General features: G+C 43.4%; 1 protein-coding gene across 1 annotated transcript; it reads right to left on the bottom strand.

The window, feature by feature from the left end:
* Positions 1–3681: 3681 nt before the first annotated feature.
* On the bottom strand, positions 3682–26584 carry LOC126267646 (putative gustatory receptor 2a). Its single transcript, XM_049972946.1, has 3 exons — positions 26378–26584; positions 10349–10525; positions 3682–4035 (listed from the first exon to the last, which is right to left on the bottom strand). The coding sequence occupies exons 1-3, from the start codon at positions 26582–26584 to the stop codon at positions 3682–3684; spliced, it is 738 nt and encodes a 245-aa protein (XP_049828903.1).
* Positions 26585–27479: the final 895 nt, after the last annotated feature.

Below are 27479 nucleotides of genomic sequence, written 5' to 3'. Positions count from 1 at the left end.
TGGAACCGAGCAACCGCTACGGTCGCAGGTTCGAATCCTGTCTCGGGCATGGATGTGTATGATGTCCTTAGGTTAGTTAGGTTTAATTAGTTCTAAGTTCTAGGCAACTGATGACCTCAGAAGTTACGTTGCATAGTGCTAAGACCCATTTTAACCAACACAATGTTTTTCCACATAAAATATGGTTTGAACACGATTGGTTGCACAATGGCCTACGGAAAACCTACGGCAGTACCTCAGTCAATATCTGGAGTAAAACTAGGTGAGAAAAGGCAAAGAAAAATGAGAGTTAACTTTTATTGAATGTTTTTGTTTTGTTTTTGCTACAACGATGGATACAGAGCTGAAAACGGGAGTGTTTTTTCCAATGGGAGGGATGTTCTTTAACTTTAGTCATATGTTTTTTTCCCGTTATGCTTCAAATTGATTGTACATTTTCCTACAGTACCAAACATACATCAGTTAATATCAAACTTTCGCCCCTCACTCAGACTGTGTAGAATAATTTCAGACACATTACACTACAGCCCAACAACACAAATTTACGTAACGAAAATTTTCTTATTTCCTGTCATAGGAGTGAAATTGAGTACCTGATGAGCAAAGAGAAGTACTGTATATAAGAATTCGGAGGTAGAACTGAGTAATCTGTTAGCTTCACGCAACTAAACGTTTAACTGTCCATGGGAGATACTTTTAACCAAAAATACACTGACAGACCAAAACATTGCGACCGACGTTGGATACCCCTGGTGGCGTTGCGGGCATTTGATGTGGTAACAAAAGTTTGTAAGCGTAGCAGACACGGACGGGGTATCATATAAGCGAAGATATGAGCTACAAATTGTTAAATCCTCCGAGATAAGCAACTTTCAGAAGGGGCACATTATGATTATGCAGATCCTGTTAAAGAGTATCACGAAAACGGCGAAGCTGGTCGAATATTTAAAGGCAACTGCCGTGTCTACGGAAAGAGTTAGGACAGCGAAACTACCATTAGGAGCTAAATGGTTGGACGTGAAAGACTCTTCACAGAACGCGGGGTCCAAAGGCTTGTCTGCTCTGTAAAGTAGGATAGATGGTGATCTGTGGTATCTCTGCCGAAAAAGCATAATGCTGGTGCACGCACGAGTGTTTCGGAGTACACGGTTCATCGTACTCATACCCAGCCCAACGACATCAATTAATATTGCTGTAGGCATGGGACCATCGGGATTTGACCGTTGATCAATGGAAACGTGTTGGCTCTTCGGGTGAAACACATTTTTTCTACACTAGGTCGATGGCCGTCTCTAAAACACCGTCATGTAGGTGAACAGCGCCGCAAAACAAGCACTATGCCACGGACGCCCACTGGTGGGAGACTTTCTCATGGATTGCATGGAACCTATGGTAGTAATCCGAGATACGTTGACGGTTGCGAACCACCTGCATCACTTGATGCTTAATGTCCTACATGTCGGGGATGTCACAGTGCAGCAGTATAGTTATCCGTTTCTCGGAACCAAAACCATGCTACAGTCGTTTGAGGAACATTATGGTGAACTCACCCTGACTTTTCGGTGACCAAATTCGCCTGGTGTAACTACTATCGAACCCGTCAGGGCCGCCATACGGTGCCATCGCTGCGTTCACAAATTGGATGCCCATTATTTATGCTAATTACCTGACCTGTGCGTGAACATTTTGCCACAAGCCTCTACACAAGTAACAACGAACTGTCGGATCTATTTCGTTCCAAAGGCGGACAGACAAGCTATAAAGCAGGTGGCGGTAATGTTTCGGCTCCCCAGGACCGATATCTCCGGTTTTGTTTCACTCTGACGTTTTTAGTACAGTATAACTTGTATGGTCTTTTTGATAATGCAATTATTCCATCTAGGAGAGATGGAACGGTAGTTTCACAGGAGACAGAATTCTCGGTTAACAAACAGCGAGTCAAGCTTATATGTCTGCATCTATCCAGGATGAGATAGAACACTGTTATTCAAATAGAAATGGAGCTCATTTGAAAACAGATCATAATGCTCTGCAGAAAGTTAAAACAGAGAACAGCTGGGTCGAGAAAGAAATGCAGCTGTTTCTAGCATGGCGTGTCAACCGAGCGATGTTGGAGATATTTGTTAGTCTTCATGATGGTAACTGTCCACGACACTGCTTAAAGTGTTGAAACAGCAGTTTCTGGGTGATGGAGGTGAGAGTTTATATATTTTAAGATAATGGAACTTGCAACAGAGTACTGCACTGCACACTTGTATTACAAAAATGGTTGAAATGGCTCTGACAACTGTGGGACTTAACATCTGGAGTCATCAGTTCCCTAGAACTTACAACTACTTAAACCAAACTAACCTAAGTACATCACACACATCCATGCCCGAGGCAGGATTCGAACCTGCGATCGTAGCGGTCGCAAGATTCCAGACTTAGGAGCCTAGAACCGCTTGACCACTCCGGCCGGCCCACTTGCATTACAGACATCGGGATAATATCATAAGGAACCAATCCATCGGGAGAGCTCTTCTCCTTTCAAAGGCATTGTTCTTCAGTGTTAGAACCTCTGATGAACATTTTCATTTTTATTATTGGTGGAGGTTCAGCCGGGCAACACTCACAGTGGCAATATTATAAATCCTTAAAATTAAGTCAAATAAGATTAGGGTGCCTTGGGCTGTGGTAGACTACAAGTTGACATCACTATGTTTAATAAACCATACTCTAATATTGTGATTACGTAGCGGCTTACTGTGCTTGAGTTTTGAAGTGTCAGAATGTGGCCTTGCAATACTGGCAATATCAGATTAATGTTGTTCCACATTTGCAGACAGTTAGCTGTCCAAACTTATATTCAGTTGATATCACGCAGGAAAACTGGCCACCGGAAAATGTCGTACGAATCCCATATTTACATTTCATATTTAGAAACAAGCATTTAGGACAGAAGCAACAACAGTATACACATTACGACATTGTTTGGACTACAGTGTAATTTATTGAAAGAGCAATCTTAGATTCATTTACATATTTACGTTTTATGGAACATACACAAACTTGGTTTTCGTTGCATAGGATATTGTTAATAGGCTTTCGTTATTGTTTCGAGCTATATCCAGACTCAGTAACAGAATGCCTAATTAAATGCTGTAGAGGTATACAGCCCTATGAGCGACATGGGGAAAGTGTTATACACACTGTCCTGTCTTACACTATATTTTTTCACTGGATCTTGTGCCTGAGCAATGGTGATGTGCACTTACTGCTGTTACATGTTTTCAATGTTGGTTTCTGCTTCGTTAACCCTTTTTTATTGTGTCAAGTATGATTTCCTTGTTTTGTCAAGTCAAGAATGCCATATACCTTTGTGGTTAATTAGCATCTATACAACAAGAGGTTGTCACAATAGATGTTTTTCCACTGAGGCTATGGTCCATGATAGAAAAGGCTAGAGAATAAATATGTTGTAAGACAGCACATTGTGTATCATGCATTTATCCAAGTATATTAATGTTGTTGAGACTTGTCCGAGGAAAAGAATTTGACGTATGAATAACACTAGCATTTTCAAGTGGATTCCACCTTCTAGTGCTCATTGTCCACGTGTGTATGAACATTTAAAAAAATTGAGTACTGCTGTATGTCAAACTACTAGTACCAATTCCATTACGAGACATATGAAGGCGCTTAAATCTTTTTGGTATCGTTAAACTGCAAATAAATCACGAGGTAGGTGGTGATGGCGCCAGCCATGGAAAGGAGTATGGTGAGGTCGACCGTGAAGACACCGGCAGCGGTGAAGCGCAGACGGTGGTGCAGCAGCTGCTGCGAGAACAGCTGCAGCTGGTCGCGCAGCTGTGTGCCAGCCGCGCCGGCGCCCGCGTTCGGCAGCAGCGCCTTGTGCACCAGAACAGCTGTCCGGCGCGCCTCGGCGACGGCGGAGCTGCAGCACCACGTCACGGCCAGCACGCAGCTGACGTGCAGCACCACCCAGCTCAGCAGGTTCAGCATCAACAGGTCCACTTGGCTGGGCGGGATAGGCTGCCGGCGACACACAAACTACAGTAAACTACACTGCTAACCCTTCACGAGGGCCGACTTAAGAACTATGAGCTTTTCAGAAGGAGAGGTCCGAATGTCTGTGAACCAAGACAACTTCAACTATTATTAAATAAAACCTACAGTTGAACGGTAACACTCTGTCACTTTCCATTGTATTATCTGACTTATTGTTTGCCAGACTTGAATCACCCAAGGTTATGTACCACGCCGAGGCCTTTTACAGCTGTAGATAATTGTTAGACTCATGGCCTGTGAAGTTAATTTCTTCAGTATTGTTCCTGTTTCGCTATCGTGTACAGGAATTATCCAAATCTTTAATAACAAATCAAGACACATTTAAGCATTTCAGAAAAATGACATGTATTGTTCGGAAGAATAATGACAAAATAATATAAATGCTACATCAATAACATTTCAATGGGCTGGTTTGCAAATTCATAGCAGATGTAACAAGGCAGATGAATTAATTTATAGGTTGTATTCTTTGCTATACAAATGTCACTAATGAAAAGACAATCCTATGACATAACCACTACACGATTATCGGAACAAAACGTGCACAGCCTCTCCAGCAGCCCTGGCAACAATATACCCATTTCAACAGAATGTATCTATGTTTACATTCACGTTCTCAAATGTGTTTATCAATTTGCTGCACGTAGCGTGCCAGGGATATCACCGTGTGTAACAATTTGATACACATGGCAGCCATGTGTTAAATAAAAAACAGTTGAGTTTCCATCCACTAAACGCTTTCCAATCTCTTTTACGTAGAAGTCCACAATAGTCGTATTTTATGACAAAGATGTTTCTTTTAATTTTTGTAAACAAACAGTGAAGCTTGTATCTGAGTTGTTATAGTTTGATGAAATGAGAGAAGGGTAAAAGAAAAAGGTCATTGGCATCTTTCAACAGCAACCAATTGAAAGAGAATCTGGGAAAGTGGAATCATCTTCCGTTCTCAGACTCAGGAACTGGACATAATAAAAATATTAAAACGGATTTAACTCCATTAATATGAACTGAAAATCCTGGTCTGAAAATAATGGAAACCATTGATTTTAATTTCTTAATGTCAAAGCACTCATTCCTCTCCAGGTATGCTGTCTGCAGTATAATCGAAGAAGGCAGTAAAAAAGCAATATATTCATATTACCTGAAGATCGAATGACAGTGATGAAATCAACATAGAAGTAGAGGCATACTTTGGTAATTATTTTCACGTTATAGCAAGATTCGAAGCACCAAAATTTCGGAAATCTCCATAGTTAGTAGGGAAGTTAGTACACTATGCCAGTTTGTCGACTGAATGAATATACAATGCCTGAAACTTGAAAACGACTTTCCGTGTTTGATTAAATTCAATGAAAAACTCAATGAACTCTGTTCTTCCTCTCGAAACATTAGTCTGGATGCGAAAGGAGAAGGAAAACCTATGTAGACTATATAGAAAGTACATCAAGATTCATAAGTACGTAAGTATGTACACGAAAAGCGATGTGAAATCACTCTGGCCACATGGGCCACCACGAGTACCTCGAAATCATTCTAGTAGACATGATTACACCTGGCAACTTGGCAGAATGAGAATGATGGTACGTAATGACCAGAAAGTTGAGAAATATAGCAGGATTTATAGACACGATTTGTTTTACAACTGAAGCTATGGGGATGTGGGGCCTTAAGAGCGCTCAAGGCTGAAGCTATGGTTGTATCTATAATTGTTGTATCTTAATATAAAAAGATATAGATCTGTGTAGTCTATTATATTGATTATAAATCTAATGTGAAATATTTTCCTGAAAGATAGTGGGAAAATTAAACAAGCCCTGGAAATCATTACGTTTTACCCTTCCAAGCAGTAAATATGAAGACTTTGTGAACACAGGAGGATGTAATCGTCAAACTACACAAGCTCACAAAACCTACAGTAATGGACATGGTCCCATTTAATACTGAACCATCTGAATATTTTAAAAATGTACCAATACAAAAATGGTAGTTCTGTATACTGAGTTCACTTGCTACATTAATTTTCCTACCGATGAAAAATCTGAAAAGACCAACATGAGAAATCGCTAAAAGCAAGGAACTTTGCGCATCATTCCACAATGTTGGTTTCCGAGCTAAAGATGCCTCTAGTTGGTAATAAGTGAATGCTATGTTTGCATTGTGTTTACAATTCCTCCTAGTGCGCATAATACAGTCTGAACCCGACCTGTAAGGAAACGTGCTATTACTCACCTAAGGTTTAGACTTTACAGCAATGACCATCATGTTCCTAAAATACTCCAATGAGGTAGGGAGGGGACCTCTGCCTTACAATAGACAACCACTTTTCCCTGTAATTTTATTTATTGCAATGACTTTTGCACATGCTGGGTCATTATTATGCACAAGAACAACCTCATGTATCATCTGTTCAAACAAGGGGACCCTAGTACATAAAATATAAAAGATAAATAATATCTTAAAAAGCGGGATGGTTAATTATTTTAACTGAGCAAAAGACTCTCTGGTGGAAGACTATCCTAATGACAAGCTGAACAATGTTACCAGCTTTAATAAACTTCATTCTTTCCCCACAAATGGTAACCAAACGTTGCCTTCGAAAGCACAGAGGAAATATGATAATCAAATTCTGCAAGGAGGGTAGTTATTCCTACTTTGAGCTTCATATCAATGGAGTAAGAACTGGCTTGTGTCGCAACAAGTACATTTAGTGGTGTGCAGCGTTATTTACCTTTCAGAATGAGATTTTCACTCTGTAACGGAGTGTGCGCTGATATGAACATTTCTGTGCTGGACCGAGATTCGAACTCGGAAGTTCGAGTTCGAGTCTCGGTCCGGCATACAGTTTTAATCTGCCAGGAAGGTTCGTTATTTACATTGTTTTGCATAGCATCATCGGCTTGTCTGCTGCTGTGTGCCATCCGATCTGTAAATCTAACAAAATCCTATACTGAGCCCGGCTGATTGTATATCAGCAAACTTTGTGCTACGTTTTCGTGAAGCGAAAACCTTAAGCTTCACTCTAGTCTGCTTTTAATGGCTAAACACACGCACAAGGCTGACTCGCCGTGTGTTACTCTGCTCTCGCTGTTCTTGCAAGAACTTAACTGTATAGGCTCTCTTTGTTCTTTGCACAGGAGATTTTACGAAAAGAATTGAGGCAGCTCTTAACTGAATTTTGGAGCCGGGTGACCAAAGTCTTCACACAAACATATCTCCTTTTTATGTCAACATGTCAGAGAGGGAACGCCTCCGACTACACTCGACGACGTCTCAAGGGAAAGTGCCTGTCGCGCTGGGTAGTTGCGCATCTCTTCAGCTTAGGTTCCCTTCCCTCTACAGTGAGGTTGGACACTGGATGGAACAGCCAATGGCAGTTACACTTTCATTTGTAGTTGCCATGGTTTCCCAAACAGCAAATGGCTTAATAAGTATGGTGTCGTGTAACTGGCTGACTCTCAAGTGAACAGCTAAGTCTGTTATCCCCCTTATTAACATTCCATGATCTACAAGAGTGGTACGCTAAGTTCTCACACGCCGCCCACGTGATATTTTGTTCTTCCTCCGGTTCTCTGCGTTGCCCGTCGCCTGTACTTGACCTTCGCTAGGCAGCGGCTCTGCAAGCCATTGTGCCACAGCATGGCTAACTAAAACTGGCCTCCCCACCAGTGTTGCTTTAACCCTGTTCTACCTAACTTAAAAATGCAAATTTACGTAAGGGAGTTATTACCGTCACTGTCATTCCCACGTGTACTTCTAGCGATTCTGGCGCTCAGTCTGGAACCGCGCGACAGCTGCGGGCGCAGGTTCGAATCCCGCCTCGGGCATGGATGTGTGTGATGTCCTTAGGTTAGTTAGGTTTAAGTAGTTCTAAGTTCTAGGGGACTGATGACCACAGATGTTAAGTCCCATAGTGCTCAGAGCCGTTTGAACCATTTTTAGCCACGTGTATTAAATCTCTAACAAGTGAAATATACACACAAAAAACCGTCACAAGTAGCAAAACCATTGCCTTGCAACATTATAAACGACACCTAAAACTGAGGCACCCGGTATGTATCTTGTTCAAAACCCTGACTCCTTACATCGACAGATGTGCTGCCCCGCATATATTCTGCATTCCTTCGGCAGCAAAGAAAAGAATAAAAGCACGTTGGTCCTGCTTGGACGCATTTAGTAATAACGTAGCCGTAGTTCACATTTCCGCATTTGCTGCGCGCACATCGTAAAGGCACAAATGCCACATTAATCCCTTTGTCCACATGTCATTGCTGACATACCCACACTGGAGTCGCGCTTTCTTTCATAAACGCTGCACCAACACCCTCAGACGGAAACTTTTTGATGGCCCCTTATGATATGGTTACAGCTGACGTTTTGTACATTTTGTAAAGTTTCCAGACATCCTCCTGACACAGCCCCCGCCACGACACACAGGCATGGACACGAGCAGTGGCCAAATTACAAAACTCTGAGGACCTACAGGACTCCAGAGAGGTCAATCAATCAGTTGGAGTTAAAATGAGAAACCAATAAAAGTGAAACTGAAAAAGACGTTAATATAGAATGTCTCTAAAAGAAGTTTACCGTAACAAGAAACATCTGCTTTGCATAGAGTGGCCAGCCGGCAGAATATTTTTCAGCGTTACAGCAACCTTTCGACGTCAGTGAGTACAGCTATTAGAGTTACTTGATCTATACCTTATGCTTTATCCTCGAAGATGTAAGGGTGTTTTATCATTATTTTATTTCGAAAGAAACCCTTCTATTCTGATTATCCTACGTGATAATTATACTGTCATGCCTAGGCTACAATATGTAGTAACGAGATGCACCCTAATCCACAATGTTCTGGTAGAGTTTTTTTTTTTTGGTTGCGGTAACACATTTTCACAGTTAATGTTTCTGACACCAGATTGAAATATTCACTTCGCAGCGGAGTGTGCGCTTATACGGAACTTTCTGGCAGTTAAAAACTGTGTACCAGACCAGGCGTATAAGACACTTAAGTAATGGTGAAGGAGGAGCGGGGGGGGGGGGGGGGGGTGTTCCTGATTGTGTTTGGGTAGCTCAGTCGGTAGAGCATTTGTCAACCAAAACCAAAGGTTCCGAGTTCGAGTCTCTCTCCGCAACACAGTTTTAATCTGTTAGGTACAAGGTAAATGACATACGTGACAAATTTTAAGTGCCTCTATAGATCGTGTGAAACTACAGAGGGGTCCAATAAAATGTATCCACTCTATAAAAGTTCATAACTTGCAAACTAATTGACGGAGTTGTCTCATTTTTTGGTGAAAGAGTAGCTTAAAGTCCAACTTAAAGATATCACTATATGTATTCCAAATAGACACCATTAACACCCACACACAAACGATGCCGCCGAACTGCAGCACGAACTACTGACTGTAACTTGTTCCGTTGGATATTTGCACATGAATGTACGATGGATTCTCGAAGTTGATCCAATGTACGTGGCTTTTGTCGATGAACGACGTCCTTTAGTGTTCCCCCTAGGTAAAAGTCCAGAGGAGCTAGGTGTGGGGAACGTGGTGGATACTCCACAGCACCTCTACGGCCTGTCCATCTTCCTGGTAGATTTTCATCGAGATACGCCCTAACACGATTTTGGTAGTTGGCTGGGGCACCATCTTGCTGAAGGTAAACTCGTACGTCTCCATACATGTTTCTGATGTCAGGTAAAATGTATGTCTGTACACCTCTCCGGTAACTGTGCCGTCTAAGAAGAATGGCCCAATCAACGATCAAGACCCGGTAAGACAACCCACACCAAAAATTTACTCCTGGCACATTCATGGCTTTGTCTACATGGATGTTTGGATTTTAGGCGGCCCAGTAGATGCAATTGTGACGATTTACTGAACCATTGAGTTTGAACTGTGCCTCATCAGACGACACAATCATCTGTGCAAACTCTTCATGTTAGTAAACCACTCGCAGTACTCCATTCTACGATCTGGGTCGTTCTCGTTCTATACGTGTAGCAATCGTGGGATGTAGCACTTCCACTTTCCTGCTCAAAATACCACTTCAAAACTGACTTCCTTTTATCGAATGTAAGCCTGGCGCCAGCCATGTTTACTCGAGTAGCTAGGTGCAACTAAGTACAAAACACTATCTGGCGACTGTCATTTGACAAAACAAAACAATGCAATACAACGCTTGTGTGGCGATTTCCGGAACTAAAAACTATTAGACTACCGAAGATGAGACAACTCTGTCAATTAGTTTGAACAGCGCTTAGCTGCTTAACTCATCTCACCTGATATTGTAACTTGAGCGCCAGCGTCAGGTTGAGCAGCGATACGCAGTGGATGAAGTGGGCGGCGACAGCACTCAGTATTGGCAGGCCGAACGCTTCATTAACGAGTCCTGCTGTGTCGAAGAGCTGACCGTGCACTTGACGCAGCAGATGAACCTCTCCAGGGTCGTCAACGTTCTGCTGGCAGAGGCATTTATATTCTTAACACCAGATTCATGATAAACTCACCATACGATAATCAGTACCAGGGTGGGCGTTTGAATCATTGGGAAATGCTGACAGAAATAAGAAAATATTCTACTCCGTAACCCGTTTGCTTAACTCGGACACCGTTATGTTACAGAACCGTTGCTAGACAAGCCATGTACAAGTGGCAAGAAGGCTTCTCCGAATATATTTAATCTAGACAGCAATAACCTAGATGAAAGTAACAGACGTCAGTCAGTACTACTTATAACAATTCGCAATATAATATTAAGTGTGTTTAAAGCAAAGTCTATAATCTGGTAGAAGCCGACCTCGGCGAAGATCAGTTTGGATTCCGCAGAAATGTTGGAACACGTGAGGCAATACTGACCCTACGACACCCTACGACGAATCATAGAAAATAGATTAAGGAAAGGCAAACCTACATTTCTAGCATTTGTAGACTTAGAAACAGCTTTTGACAATGTTGACTGGAATATGCTCTTTCAAATTCTAAAGCTGGCAGGGGTACAATACAGGGAGCAAAAGGCTATTTGCAATTTGTGCAGGAACAAGATTTCAGTTATAAGAGTCGAGGGGTATGAGAGGGAAGCAGCGGTTGGGAAGAGAGTGAGACAGAGCTGTAGCCTATCACTGATACTCAATCTGTATATCGAGCAAGCAGTAAAGGAAACAAAAGAAAAATTCGGAGTAAGTATTTACGTCCATGGAGAAGAAATAAAAACGTTGAAGTTCGCCGATGATGTTGTAGCTCTGTCAGAGACAGCAAAGGACTTGGAAGAGCACTTGAACGGAATGGACAGTGTCTTGAAAGGAGGATATAAGATGAACATCAACAAAAGCAAAACGAGGATAATGGAATTAAGTCGGGTGATGCTGAGGGAATTAGAATAGAAGCTTTCGAAATGTGGTGCTACAGAAGAGTGCTGAAGATTAGATGGGTAGATCACATAAGTAATGAGGTGGTATTGAATAGAATTGGGGAGAAGTGGAGTTGGTGGCACATCTTGACAAGAAGAAAGGACCGGTTCGTAGGACATGTTCTGAGGCATCAAGGCATCACAAATTTAGCATTGGAGGGCAGTGTGGAGGGTAAAAATCGTAGAGGGAGACCACGAGATGAATACACTAAGTAGATTCAGAAGGATGTAGGTTGCAGTAGGTACTGGGAGATGAAGAAGCCTGCACAGTATAGAGTAGCATTGAGAGCTGCATCAAACCAGTCTCAGGACTGAAGAAAACAACAACAACAAAGCAAAGTCCGTAATACAAAAATGCTAGTTATAAATCTTTTCGCTACGACTTATGTAGAATAAACCAAGTTTGTCAACAGAACAACTAGTGACATCTAGTATAAAGTTGAACAACTGCTTACATTTAAAAAATTAGAATGGAATGGGGCTATGTGAATGTCTTCGTGGGATTTTTTTTAATCTGAATATAATATGTATTCCTTTTTATTAAAGTATTCATGTAGACAAATTATAAAGAATAATGTCTCAAAAACCATTACAAAATTAGTTTTTTGTAAAATTATACATCGCCCAGAGACATGGAGCTACTGCAGAAAATGCTGTGAAGGTATTTGAGTGCATTGCAATTTTCCCCTTCAAACCAAACAAAATACCGTCAAACTGATTTCTTTCTTCATCCCCCTTCATGAGAGCCACAGGATCAGAAGCAAACCCATGCTCTCCGAATCCTTCTATTCCTGCAGGTACTCCTGAATTCGGAGATCAGCAGCATAATTTTCTCTTTTTTTGCCAATCGCAACAAAAAAAAAAACACCAGTACGCCAAGTGCGAGGAGAGAGATAAATTCAGCTTGCCATTTGATCTCAGCATTCCATCTCAATCTAGCGAGAGGGAAGAGAAAATTCCATTATGGAAACTACTAAGGAAAGAAGAATAGTTATTGCAGGAATCGTTGGATTATCAAGGGAAACATTCAAAGCCGGATGAAAATTCATCTTCATCAGCACATGAACCTGATTTGGAGGAAGAAAACATCAAAAGTTATGATCCTAGATCTATCAAGAAAGAGGAACGGATCAGGTGTGAAAAGTGCAAGGTGTGGTATCACGAAATTTGTGTGGTGTGTGCTGGTAATAAGCAGTCCCACTTTAGAGACCACATGTTAGAACTACTGGAGCAGTTAAAAAACCTAAACTACCATATTGTGTAGAAGTGTGTGACAGCTAACAATGATCCACGTAGCCCACATTTACGAGACAAACAGCTCCAAATATTTTTAATTGTTCCACGGTGCCAACATTTTGAATTTTGCAGTTTGCAATAAAGAAGTGTAGACACGAAGTGAACCATTATCACACAAAACTTATAACTATAATCTGTACACTATTATAGTTTAATGTGTGTAGTAAAAAAAATTCTACCTGTATGGGGTACAACAAGTTGAAATAATTCTATTAGCTCCACCTTACCCTATGTTCAGAGGGCATAACCAGAAAGTACGCTTGAGGTAACACTAAGATTGTATGTAATAGTACACTCCTGGAAATTGAAATAAGAACACCGTGAATTCATTGTCCCAGGAAGAGGAAACTTTATTGACACATTCCTGGGGTCAGATACATCACATGATCACACTGACAGAACCACAGGCACATAGACACAGGCAACAGAGCATGCACAATGTCGGCACTAGTACAGTGTATATCCACCTTTCGCAGCAATGCAGCCTGCTATTCTCCCATGGAGACGATCGTATAGATGCTGGATGTAGTCCTGTGGAACGTCTTGCCATGCCATTTCCACCTGGCGCCTCAGCTGGACCAGCGTTCGTGCTGGACGTGCAGACCGCGTGAGACTACGCTTCATCCAGTCCTAAACATGCTCAATGGGGGACAGATCCGGAGATCTTGCTGGCCAGTGTAGTTGACTTACACCTTCTAGAGCACGTTGGGTGGCACGGGATACATGCGGACGTGCATTCTCCTGTTGGAACAGCAAGTTCCCTTGCCGGTCTAAGAATAGTAGAACGATGGGTTCGATGACGGTTTGGATGTAACGTGCACTATTCACTGTCCCCTCGACGATCACCAGAGGTGTACGGCCAGTGTAGGAGATCGCTCGGGTGTTGGCCCTGTGTGCCTCGGTCGTATGCAGTCCTGATTGTGGCGCTCACCTGCACGGCGCCAAACACGCATACGACCATCATTGGCACCAAGGCAGAAGCGACTCTCATCGCTGAAGACGACACGTCTCCATTCGTCCCTCCATTCACGCCTGTCGCGACACCACTGGAGGCGGGCTGCACGATGTTGGGGCGTGAGCGGAAGACGCCCTAACGGTGTGTGGGACCGTAGCCCAGCTTCATGGAGACGGTTGCGAATGGTCCTCGCTGATACCCCAGGAGCAACAGTGTCCCTAATTTGCTCGGAAGTGGCGGTGCGGTCCCCTACGGCACTGCGTAGGATCCTACGGTCTTGGTGTGCAACCGTGCGTCGCTGCGGTCCGGTCCCAGGTCGACGGGCACGTGCACCTTCCGCCGACCACTGGCGACAACATCGATGTACTGTGGAGACCTCACGCCCCACGTGTTGAGCAATTCGGCGGTACGTCCACCCGGCCTCCCGCATGCCCACTATACGCCCTCGCTCAAAGTCCGTCAACTGCACATACGGTTCCCGTCCACGCTGTCGCGGCATGCTACCAGTGTTAGAGACTGCGATGGAGCTCCGTATGTCACGGCAAACTGGCTGACAATGACGGCGGCGGTGCACAAATGCTGCGCAGCTAGCGCGATTCGACGGCCAACACCGCGGTTCCTGGTGTGTCCGCTGTGCCGTGCGTGTGATCATTGCTTGTACAGCCCTCTCGCAGTGTCCGGAGCAAGTATGGTGGGTCTGACACACCGGTGTCAATGTGTTCTTTTTTCCATTTCCAGGAGTGTAGTAGATAAAATGAGGATCGTCACTTCACTAGGTAGCAAATACTGTTGGTACATTCAGAAAAAATCCCTTTTTCTGTGTACACAAAACTTTCAGAACATGATATCAAACAACGTAACCCGTGTCTACCGAAATCATATGCCCTATGTACTATACCTCCCATGAATCATGGACATTGCCGCTGGTAGGGAGGCTTGCGTACCTCAGCGATATAGATAGCCGTAGTGTACGGCCAACCATAATGAAGGGGGTATCTGTTGAGACGCAATACAGACGTCTGTTTCCTGAAGAGGGGCTGCAGCGTTATCAGTAGTTGCAACGGTAAGAGTCTGGATGATTGACTGATCTGGTCTTGTAAAATTAACTAAAACGGCCTTGCTTTGCTGGTACTGCGAACGGTACTGCGAACGGCTGAAAGCAAGGGGAAACTACAGTCCTAAATTTTCCCAAGGGCATGCAGCTTTACTTTATGGTTAAATAATGATGCGTCCTCTTCGGTAAATTATTCGGAGGTAAAATAGTCCCCCCATTCGGATCTCGGTGCGTAGACTATTGAGGAGGACAGCGTTATCAGAAGAAAGAAAACTGGTGTTCTACGGATCGGAGAGTAGAAGTCAGATCACTTAATCAGGCAGGTAAGTTAGAAAATTTTAAATGGGAAAGGGATAAACTAAAGCTATATGTAGTGGGAATTAGTGAAGTTCAATGGCAGGAGGAAAAAGACTTCTGATCTGCTGAGTACGGGATTATAGATACAAAATCAGATAGGGGTAACACAATAGTAGGCTTAAGAATGAATAAAAAACAGAAGCGCGGTTAAGCTACTACGAACAGCAAAGTGAACGCATTGTTGTAGCCAAGATAGACACAATGACCACGCGTACCACAGTAGTAGTTGGCATACAAATGCCAACTAGCTCCGAAGATGAGGTTGACATTGAAGAAATGTAAGATGAGATAAAAGAAGTTATTCAGATAGTGAACGGACAAGAAAATTTAGTAGTCATGGGGGACTGCAATTCTATAGCAGGAAAAGGAAAAGCAGGGAAAGCAGAATGGGGGGTAAGGAATGAAAGAGGAAGCCGCCTGGTAGAATTTTTTACAGAGCGTAACTTAGTATTAGCTAATACTTAATTTAAGAATCATAAAAGAAAGTCGTATACGTGGAAGAGGCATGGAGGCACTGGAAGCTATCAGATAGATTATATAATGGTAAGACAGAGATTTAGGAACCAAGTTTTAAATTGTTAGACATTTCCTGGGGCAGATATGGACTCTGACCACAATCTATTGGTTATGTACTGGAGATTAAAGCTGAAGAAACTTCAAAAAGATAGGAATTTAAGGAGATGGGACCTGCAAAATCTGGAAGAACCAGAGGTTGCCGAAAGTTTTAGAGAGAGAATTAAGGAACGATTGACAATCACGGAACAAAGAAATACAGTAGATGAAGAATGGGTACAACTCAGAGATGAAAGAGGGAAGACAGCAAAGGATGAAGTAGGTAAAAAGACGAGGGCTAGGAAATCCTTGTGTAAGAGAAAAGATATTAAATTTAATTGAGACAAAGACAAAATATAAAAATGCAGTAAATGGAGCAGGCAAAAAGAAATACAAACGACTAAAATATGAGATCAACAGGAAGTGCAAAATGGCTCAGCAGGTGTGGCTAGAGGACAAATGTAAGGATGTAGATCTATATCTCAGTGGAGGTAAGATATATACTGGTTTTTCTCCACGCTCAACCAACAGGGAACTGACATTCATCGAGATTACAAAATAGTACATTGATAATGGCTAGACGCCACGTGGGATTACCCGTGCGGTCTAAGGCGCTGCAGTCACAGACTGTGCGGCTGGTACTGGCGGAGGTTCAAATAGTTCAAATGCCTCTGAGCACTATGGAACTTGACTTCTGAGGTCATCAGTCCCCTAGAACTTAGAACTACTTAAACCTAACTAACCTAAGGACATGACACTCATCCATGCCGGATGCAGGATTCGAACCTTCGACCGCAGCTGTCGTGCGGTTCCAGGCTGTAGCACCTAGAACCGCTCGGCGACTGCGGCCGGCGGCGGAGGTTCGCGTCCTCCCTCGGGCATGGGTGTGTATATTTGTCCTTAGGATCATTTAGGCTATGTAGTGTGTAAGCTTAGGGACTGATGACCTTAGCAGTTAAGTCCCATAAGACTTCACACACATTTGAACATTTCGATAATAGCTAGGCACCAGCCGAAATCTGGATTTGCCAAATAAAATCTGCAAGATATGGACGACTGATTGCCGCGCTCTATAATTTATACGTCATGTCACTGTCACTGAGTGCACGCACTTTCCTAATGGAAGATAACATGATGTCAATGGTCCACGTATTCTTTCATGCTTAGAATCATCGATTACGTGTCTAAAAGGACAGCCTTACAACACTACTAAAAGTTTTTAGATGAAAGGAAAAACGTTATAAAATGAGATTGGTTTATTGATCAATCATTTATTATTTAATGTTCACACTAAAGCTATACAACGTCCGTTTTCGTTAATCTTGCGTTGTAACAGTTTGTATGTCTCTATGTTTACTCTGATAAATATGCTAAGTAAGATTTCGTTTCCTAACTACTTTTTGGAGTGAGGTTTATGCCTACTGCATAACCTAAAAGCTCAGGAGGTTACCTTTACTGTTCATAGGAGGAATTCACGTATCCAACACACACATTCATTAAACAAAAACATTCACAAAATATCTCGAGTGTAGGATTTCGCATCTGGTACGGAAGTACCTTCTGCTCTATGGACAGTTCAATATCTCGTAGCCTTTCGAAAAAACTGACCGTCGGCTTTTTCTTATTTTTGCCATCCAGACGGTTTTCCTCCCAAAAGTTAATAGACTGATCATTACACACCCACTTAATTGAGGCACATCTTCTTTTTTTTTCCTTCTCTATTCGCCACCTGTTTCTCACCTCTCTGAGCGCCTCTGCTTCCCCCGTAATCCATCTTTCACTCCCGTCCATTGGCGTAATGACCCTCTCTGACGTCAGTATTTAAAATATCAGTCTATATTTAGTGATGAGCCAAAATATTACGACCACCTTCTTAATAGCTTGTTTGTCTGACTCTTGAACGAAATACATCACATATTCTGCGTACAAGTGATCCGATGTTCTATTGTTAGTTTTATGGTGGTATGTGGCATGCGATTTCTCCGCCAGCGTGATGTAATTCGCGTAAATGACAGGCCGCTGATGCGTACGCGGAAATGGTGCCCGATAGCGACCCACAGTGGTCCCTTAGGTTGTACATGAGGTGAATTTGATCGCCGACGTATCAAAGTGAGTTCGCTATAATGCACCTCAAATCACTGTAGCAATGATCTGGCTCCGAGACAAAGTCGATATACTACTGAAAGACGACATCGGCGTCGGCGAAGACATCAAGCATGAACGGATGGATGTTTAACAGCTGTCACTGTTTCTTCCATTACTACAACAGGTTACATGGAAGTGCAGAACAATACATCCCATACCGTAATACTGCTCCCACTGGGCGACAACCGTGGCACGCTGCACATTTAGAGCCAACGCTCACCGCGATGACGGCTTTCTGGTGACGGCCATCGACCTAGTGTAGCAAAAGTGTGGTACACCTGGAGAGCCAAAAGGGTTTCTGTTGATCGACGACCGAGTCCCGATGGTCCTGTGCCACTGCAGTCGCTGTTGACGATGTCGTGGGATCAACATATGGACACGTAGGGATGGTCAGCTGCGGAGCTCCGTGTTTAACAGTATACGGTGAACCGTGTGCTTCGAAACACTTGCGTGTGCACCAGTGCTGTGCTCTTTCGGCAGTCATGCCGCAGATCACCATCAATCTTACATTACAGTGAACACAATTCTCGGAAACCCACATTCTGTGAAGGGTCGTAGATGTCCAACTATTTTTTCACTGTCCTTCTGACTCTTTCTGTAGATACTCAAGCCAGAAACACATGAATATTCGGTGAGCTTCGCCGTTTACGAGATACTCTTTCTGCGTCGTGACGTAACTCTTGTCAATGTTGTTTACCTGATTTTTCCATTTGCAGCCCACATCTTCGCTATGGTGTTCTCCCATCCGTGTTAAGCTTACATGCTTCTTTTGCCGCATGAAGTGACTGTAACGCCACCAGACGGAATCCAACATCAAGGCGGGCAGTGGTCGTAATGTGTTGGCTTATCAGTGTACCATGCACACTGCCTGAAGAAAAAAATTAAGCGCCGAGAGTGGGAGGAGAAAATGAAATGAAATGAAATTTTGCGAGTTGAGAGCTGTGTTATGTCACTGCATTGATGACAAAGTGGAACTGGCAAGCACCTTGCAGTATGAGCCCACTTACGAGTGTATGTTGCATCCCCTCTGACGAAGATCCATGCACTGCTTCACTTGTGAACGGTTTTATAAAACCATAGTGTGCTCTCCTGAGGCACTGTGGCCTGCAACTGTAACTAGTTTATGATATCCTGTGTAACGGCTCAGGAGTGGAGTTGACGACTGAGATGCTCCGATAAAACTTCTTTCGGTGATGAATCTGGGGACCTTGCTGGAAACTGGCGAGTGTCAACGAGCAGTTCATAGGGAGACTTGTCATATCTGGAAGTGCATTAACCTGTTGGGAAATGACACCACAATACTGTCGCATAAGACATATCACATAAGGGCGTAGGATTTTAGCAGCGTACCATTAAGCTGTGAGAATTCCCTTAATCTCCACTAGCCATGACCTGAAGTTACACCGAATGGCACCCCACACTTAAGCCTTACTCATAAAGTCATTCCAGGTGTAACACATCTGTAGCTCTTTGCAAGTTTGAAGCCTCTCCTCAAGTCGTTGGCATTCTCGCAGACGACTGACATCGGAGGTTTGTGAAAATACGATTCGTCACTGTTCATAATGTGAGGCAGTGATTACCATCCCATCCATTCTGTTCGCGGCACCCCTCAAACACCACCACTTCCGTTATTCTGCTTATGGCGGCCTACGCTTGGGACATTAATCTCGTCGTTCGGCTGCTGCTAGTCTCCGGCCAATAGAGCAGGATAACACAGATTACTGCAGTCCGACGATTACTTGTTCTCGGATTTCAGGTGCTGACGTGACGGGGTTACGATGCGGTTGGTGCACATTAGGGCTATACTCGCCTTCAATTGTGAGATGTGACGGACCGGAACCACTACGAGGAGTCTGCCAGCCCTAACGTCCATAAGAAGCCCCACATCGGACAGTGGTCACCTACGAATGACCCATAAAAATAAGGATATTGTACGATCGTAATCCCAAAACTAAGGTCTCCTGTTTTTCATAACTTCATAATTCTGTTTATGTGGCAGTTGGTTATGAAGAGTACTTCACGCACTAAATGTAAACATGCGCACGCCGCGCTGAGGCGCTCAGTCTTGGCTTCGCAGCCGTTGAGAATGGAGCTCCCGTTGGATGTTACCGCCAAGTGCGAATTGCGAGCAGTTACTCGGTTTTTGAACGCACACACGTCACTCGGCAAACCGTTGCTCTCCTGCAACAGTTTCAGTGGAACATAATCTCCCACCCACCCTATAGTCCTGACTTGGCGCCCCGTGACTATCAACTGTTCCCTAGGTTAAAATAACACTTGGCCGGAAAGCTGTTCAGCTTCGACGATGAGGTGAAAGAAGACGTTCATAACTTTCTGAACAGCATGGAGGCGAGCTGATAGGACATGGGCATACAAAAACTGCCACAGCTTCTACAAAAATGCATCGACAGAAATTGTATTTATCTGTAATAATAGCTAAATGTTCAAGCTGTAAATTGATGTAAACCATTGTAGAAATAAACGGGTCTATGTACTTATAAAAAATGGGAGACCTTACTTTTGGGACTACCCTCGCATTATTATCCTAGCCGGAAAAAACGAGAGCCGCAATGAGGCGCCTTTTATACTCCGTCAGGTGTCGATAACGTTGTTCCATACGACTGCGAGGCAGCACTGTCTGTCACAGCGGTCACTCAACATCTGACGTTGCTTACGCCCCTTATTTAACAACACTAAATACGAACAAAATTTGTGTCCTCTGATGACCGTTCCACCTGAAACAGGTAATTGCAATTCCGGTCATTCACGTACCAGTCAGCAGTGTGAACGTTTACAACGTTACCTGAAAACTTACTACATATTCTTTGAGCTTAACTTTTTTACAGATAGTGTATGAAAAGCATAACAGAATTCTCTGATGAAAAGTTCTTCTTGAAGCAATATGTCAATGAATATCCTGTTCTTCGTATGTGATAATATTCTCCCGAACATGAAGAGTAGTTGTTGAAACGTTGCATAGGGCAACACTGTCCGTCAGGTAGAAACCATAAAAGATTATCTGTGTAATACATCTACTATAGTAATTTCACTGGCATACACACGAATATAAAAAGAAAGTGCACTGTGTCTCTTTCTACCAGCGGTGATTAAAATTCACGTCATAATCTAAGCGTAAGTAACAAATTGATAACTTTAGTATTAAAGATACTTTATCAACGGGAAAACTGTTTGGTGTCCGGCAGAAACAGTTACAGTAACAGTGTTATTCACCATATTAGCTTAGACGGAAGACAAATGGAAGACTAAGACCATTAGTTTTCAAGTTTTTCAGGATCAAACGTCAGGGCTGTATTGTGCGAACTAGAAACTACGGTGAATAAACAGCTTTTTATGTGCAAGTGGTCTATAACGAAGAGGACGAGAGGACTACCCGACAGTATAAAACAATGTGGAAAGTATGAACGAGAGGACTAGCCGACAGTATAAAACAAAGTGGAAAGTATGAACAGAATGCAGATCTGCTAGATCATCATACTGGATTCTGTCCACCGTCGGCACGGGCGCGTTCAGACGGAGCACTTTTCTTAGTCTCTGTACCGAAGAGCCTCTACTAGCAATCAGATGTCGACTGGTCACAGTGCAGCATGAGTTCTTCAGACCGTCTGACCAAAATTATCAGGACAAAATTATGTAATGCGGAGTTTAGCAATAGGTGTCACGGAGGGAGGACGGCAGTATAAAAGAGGGCGGGGAGTGTTGTCACAATTAATAAAATGTTCCGGGCTATTGTGCCGTGATCGAAGGGGTTTGACTAAAACCCGGCGTTTCGTCCCCATCTGCGGATGTCATTCTCAAGGGGGACCGTAGCTTTCTTGAATGTCCAATTCGTACCCTGGCTCGCTCTCCAGGTTGTGAATCGGACATTGGGTAAACTTACGATCCCCCTTGAGACTGTCCTCCGAAGATGGGGACGAGAAGTCGGGTGTTAAAGTGAAATCCATTGGACCATGGCACAACAGCCCGGAACATTTTATTAATTGCGACGATTCCGGTCGTAAAAGTATACAGTTTCCAAAGGGGAGTGTTGCGTTGTTAGAAACGAAGCAGTAACAGCAGAATGGGATGGTCTTGAGTGCTGAGTGATTTATTACGTTCACTAATCATAGAATGTCACGTGAGGAACAAGTCCATCCAGATCAACTGCTCGTGACGTCATTTTGAATTGGAAACCCGAAGGAACAAACACGGCTGAATCAAGTCCCTTATGGAGAGGGACAGGTTAGCATATCGAAACATTTCATCCAGCTCAATGATTGCGCGCAAGGAGTGAAAAAGTTTGGGGTACAATGATCCAACAGTTCCTCGTAAACTACACATTTCTGCAGCCAGTGTCAATCACCGCTTAGGGTACTGTAAAGAGCGACCTCACTGGAATGTGGTGACTGAAAACAAGTGATTTGCGTTGACGTATCATGGTATACCCCGTCATAATTCAGTGGATGGGTTTGAGTTAAGCTGATATCTGGAGAATGTTCCCTGCTGTCATTTATAGTGCAACAGTAAAGTGCGGAGAATTTGATGTTGCGGTATGGGGTTGTTTCTCTTCGTGAGAATGTGGTGCTCTCACTGTGCTTAGGAAAACTCTAAAATCAGAGGATATGAACAAACTTTACTGTATCGTTTACTGTGTACAGAAGAGGAACAGTTCGAAGATGATTATTGTACTAGCATGACATTGCGCCCTGTCATAAATCAGCATCTCTGAGGCAAAAGATTTGTGGACAATAATGTCACTGAAGTAAATTTTCCTACGCGCAGAGCATACTTGATCCCAACGTGACACTTCTGGGATGAATTAGGACCTCGACTTCTCTACAAAACCCTAGTGTCCGCGTCGTGGGGTAGCCGCGTGATCTTGTGCTCCTTGCCACCGTTCGCGCAGCTTCCCCCGTAGGAGGTTCGTGTCCTCCCTCGGGCATGGGTGTGTGTATTGTGCTTAGCGTAAGTTACTTAAGTCAGATTAAGTAGTGTGTAAGCCTTGGGACCGGTGACCTCAGCAGTTTGGGCCCACAGTAACTTACCACAATAACTATCTAGCGTCTACCACCACTACAAATCTCCGCTTTCAGCTCTTGAAGAAGAATATACTGCTATTCCTTTAAAACATTTAAATGTTCAGCAGAGTTCCAGCCATCATAAGGGCGAACCGTCTATCTACCTCTTATTAACGTTCACTAATAGGTGTCTAGATACGTTCGATTGGAAACTATATTATAAATAAGACAATAAAGTTACAAACAACTACGAGGAAAACATGATCATAAGAAAAGAACTATTCTCTGAGAAAGCCTTTCCGTGTTGCTTTGGATACCATTCTATTATCAATTTCTTTTCAATCTCGCAGTCTTTGCCATCAGTTTGTGACAGTAAACACTCCGCAACGAAACAATTGCGAAGGCGTTCGCGGACAGTCAATAGACATCAAAGTTTTCAGGGTGTTGTACCGCGTCATAAAGTATCAAAACCACTGCTACTGGAGAAAACCAACGCTTCGGCCACGGCTGCAGCTGACCTCCTCTGGGTCTACAGGTGGGCCCTAGCTGTGCAGTGACCCTTAAAGCCGGCCGCGGTGGTCTCGCGGTTCTAGGCGCGCAGTCCGGAACCGTGCGACTGCTACGGTCTCAGGTTCGAATCCTGATGTGTGTGATGTCCTTAGGTTAGTTAGGTTTAAGTAATTCTAAGTTCTAGGGGACTAATGACCACAGCAGTTGAGTCCCATAGTGCTCAGAGCCATTTTTTTGACCCTTAAAATTGGTTGTTACTGTTCACTGCGCGTGCCATTACATACAGACATGCATCTGCTCGCCAAATCCTACCTTCACCTAGGGCAGAAGAACTTGGTCATCCGTTCTTTGGCAATTCGTGCACAGCGCCTAAGTGATGCTCAAAGCATAGCACCTGAGCTTAAAAGACTATGAACAAGATTTCTAGCCAATGGCTACAGCAGTAATTCGATCCACACAGCCTTGTCGACGAAGGCAAGCAAGAAAGATTAGCAATAAACAGACAAACTGCAGCCAACAGTGCGCTTACCTTATGTGAAACATATTATTGATCCAATAAGCCTACAGCTTTCCCCTGGTTGGGGCGCAGCCTGTCTTCTATAGTGGTCGCAGGCGTGCTAGGCTCCACTAAGGACAAAGTAGATGCATTAGACAATGCAGGCGTGGACAAGGTTGAATGCGAATGTGGAGAGGCATACATCGGCGAGAATGGCAGGCCAATAGCAACGCGCATTCGGGCAAACGAGCGCTATATTCGTCTATGACAACACAACAAATCTGCAGTGACAGAACATCAGTAAGACTGCGGAAAAGAAGTAAAATTCAGCGGAGCCTGTGTGCTGGTCAAGCAACCGGTTATGACGAAACGCAAAATCAGAGAGGTCATCGAAATACTTGAACGCTTTAATAACGTAAATAAGAAGGATGGACTGAGTCGTAACCCATCTCGGCTGCCAGCAACCAGAGCCCAAGAGACCGCACTGTCAACACCAGGCACGAGCACTACCGGCGAGTAGCTGCCGCCGCGCGGCCGACGTCCAGCAGTTGGTAAACAGCAGCCAACTTTTCATTCGACGGTGACCACCAGTCATGGCACATAACACAAGAGGCAATAGATAACACAGGCAATAGATAACACAGGCAACAACCTATTAAAATAAAGTTCTCTCTCCTTCTTCCTTAGGTGACCAAAATGAAACGGACTATCTTTGTAAAATTATGACGTAATGGCATGCGCAGTGATCAGTAACAACAAAATGTAAGAGACTCTCTACAGCAAAAACGCTCCTGTAGGCCCTGCAGAAGGCCACAGCAACCGTGGCCGAATCACTGGTTTTTCTCCAGCAGCAGTACTTGTATACACTATGACGCGGTACCACGCCCAGAAAACTTTTATGTCGACATTCCGCACAAACGTTGACACATTTGTCAGTAAGGAGTAATTAGAAATCCCTATTAGTCGAAAACACATTTCTGCAGTATGTCTATTGCTATTTTGCTTTCCCAAGCTAATGTTCTTGATACAGTGAAAGTTCTATCGACCATCTGAAAACACTGAATGTTAATAGTTTCATGTCAGAACTGGAAACAGTGTGCTTCCTTGCCGTTAAGCGTCCTAATTGAAGTAAGTGTTGCAGGAGGAAACAATTACAAAAAGGGACAAAAGATTGCTGAGCCGGTTTTCCATCGAGGCAGCAGAGGAACTGACCATGGCAGGAGTAAATACAACATAAAATGCACACTGAAAATAGCAGGGAAAGGTTTTACGAAATACGCAAATGGGTTAATTAAGTTTTAGGAAATGTTTTGCCTTATTAAGAAGTTACCCATTGATAGTATGTAATATAGACAGCAAGAGAACAGAAGCTTTAGGAACGATGGAGTAAAGTACATACGTGAAGATCATTTGTGTACACTGGCTATGAAAGGTAGGTGTACTGAACCTCACTGAGGAGAGAGAAGAATTATGGCAAAAACTAGATAAAAGAACGGATAGGTTCCTAGGACACATGCTAAGGCGTTAAAGAACAGTCAATGAGAGGTAAAATGGTAAGGAATTGGCTACAATTAACAGTTTCATGTGGCTGGATATGCAGAGACAAATACTCGCACACTAGCGCTGGATAAACTAGCGAGAAGAGAAGCTTCAAGCTAGCCTTACGACGAGGTTTCTGTAAACACCGAGATTATAAATTTGGTGTATGCAGGATGTCCAAGAAATCTAACTTGAAGGGTTAGAAGAGGGTGTCTTGAGGAATAAATGGAGGACGAAAACCTTTCCCGGAAAGGTCATGTAATGACGCTGCCGTGCGGCGAAGTTATGTGTGTCCCCTGCCAACGGGCCACAAATTTACAGCAAAAGTGACTGCATGACGACGGACCGTATGCCGAACGTCTTTCAATATTGTTTGTTATTCTGTGATAGCGACTGATCGCCAGTGGAGAATATGGAGCTAACTGCTGTGTAGAACGGCTTGTTTCCTATGAATACGCCAGTGAATGACGGTTCTGGACACAATTTTCCATGTGCAGTTTATATTTCTTCTGAATACCGAAAAACACTGATGATTTTAGGGGAGTCCAGGAGAAAAATGAACTGTAGATGGAAACCCTTGCCCAAAACTGTCATCCACTGAGGCAACAAAAATCAGATTCATAAGAGACAAGGCTATTATAGGCAGTAGACAGGTCCATCTTCTCCATTGGCCATCGTAGCAATTACTCATGATCACTAAATAACGATCAACATTCTGGAACGTTTCTCCTGTGGCCCGTTAATGTAAAGAGTCACATTTTATGCAAGAGGGGTGGCCTAGTGATAGGCGCCTGCACCCATAATCTGGCCGCCCTGCAGCATCATTGGATGACGTTTCCAGACACGAATTCTATCCTCGATTTTTTCCTCAACACACTATTTACGACCCCCTGGGGTTTGTTACAATATTTCTGGAATACCCGGTAGACAGGTTTGAACTCAGGACTTTATGTACAACATGGCTGGAAATACACCAGACTCACCTTGGCTTGCCGCATCACTGTATCAATAAAGAGTCTCCTGCAAGAGCGGCCGTCGTCGGTAGTTGCTACCATGTCCATCCAAGGTGTTGACCGCTTTAGGAATGAAGCTGACTCTGCTCTCTGCCACACTGATCTCAGCCTTTGGTTCACTCGTGCATAGCGACACTTCAGCAGCAGCACCAAGTTGAAGAATTGCGTTTCTGACATTACGACCACAGCGTAATAAGGATACGGCGCAGCAAAGTAGTATAGGTCGAAGGTCTTCATGGATTCCTTCCACGTCCACGAATCACACACAAAGAGGAACAGAAGCGTAGGAACCAGCACTGCTATTTCTACCATAAGAATCCTGAATATTTTCTTGAACTCCGCTACGGAATCAGTAAGGAAAACTTTGTCCATTTCGATTATCTTATTTAGAATATCCTTAACAATCTTGTAGTTGGAAAGAAACGATTTGAACAGAATCAGTGTGCCAGATGACGTAACCATTACTATCTCAATCATATCGTTCAAGTCGACAGTTGGTATGAAATGCGTAGCCTCGTCTCGTTCTGTTGTGGCTAGAACTCCCAGTACAAATGCAGCTGTTACCAGTACAAGAGGATAAATTCTGTCATACAGAGTAGACGTGAAGTTACTGGTTTTAGGATTGAAAGAAAAGGGGGCTAGACCAAACATCCTGCTCAAGTAGTACAGTGGTTTAACGGCACCGAATACGTTGTCTACCTTCATCAGGGATTTTAGCTAAAGTCAAACTCTTATTCTTACAGGCACAGATCTACTCTTCAGTGACCAAATAGTTTATTTCCTGATTACTATAGCTCCTGTATGTGTATGCTATAGCTACATTATCCCTTACGATGCTGAAGGCTGAGTAAATGGCTTAAGGAACCGTCCGTCACTACTGACAAGGAACCGTCATTTACTACTGAAACTGTCGGAGTGAAGGGTCTGCTACAGAAAATTACAATCTCGTTAATTGAGGTATCCAATATTGATAATGCATTACAAGTACGTGTCGTTAACCAGTTTGCTTTTAGAATTTGACGCAAGGATAAACGTTTCCATTTACGTTTCCGTTTTGTTTACTCTCACAACA

This window comes from Schistocerca gregaria, chromosome 4 (genome assembly GCF_023897955.1).
Source record: "Schistocerca gregaria isolate iqSchGreg1 chromosome 4, iqSchGreg1.2, whole genome shotgun sequence".
NCBI classification, from domain to species: Eukaryota; Metazoa; Arthropoda; class Insecta; order Orthoptera; family Acrididae; genus Schistocerca; species Schistocerca gregaria.
This window is presented reverse-complemented; position numbering and strand designations above follow the sequence as displayed.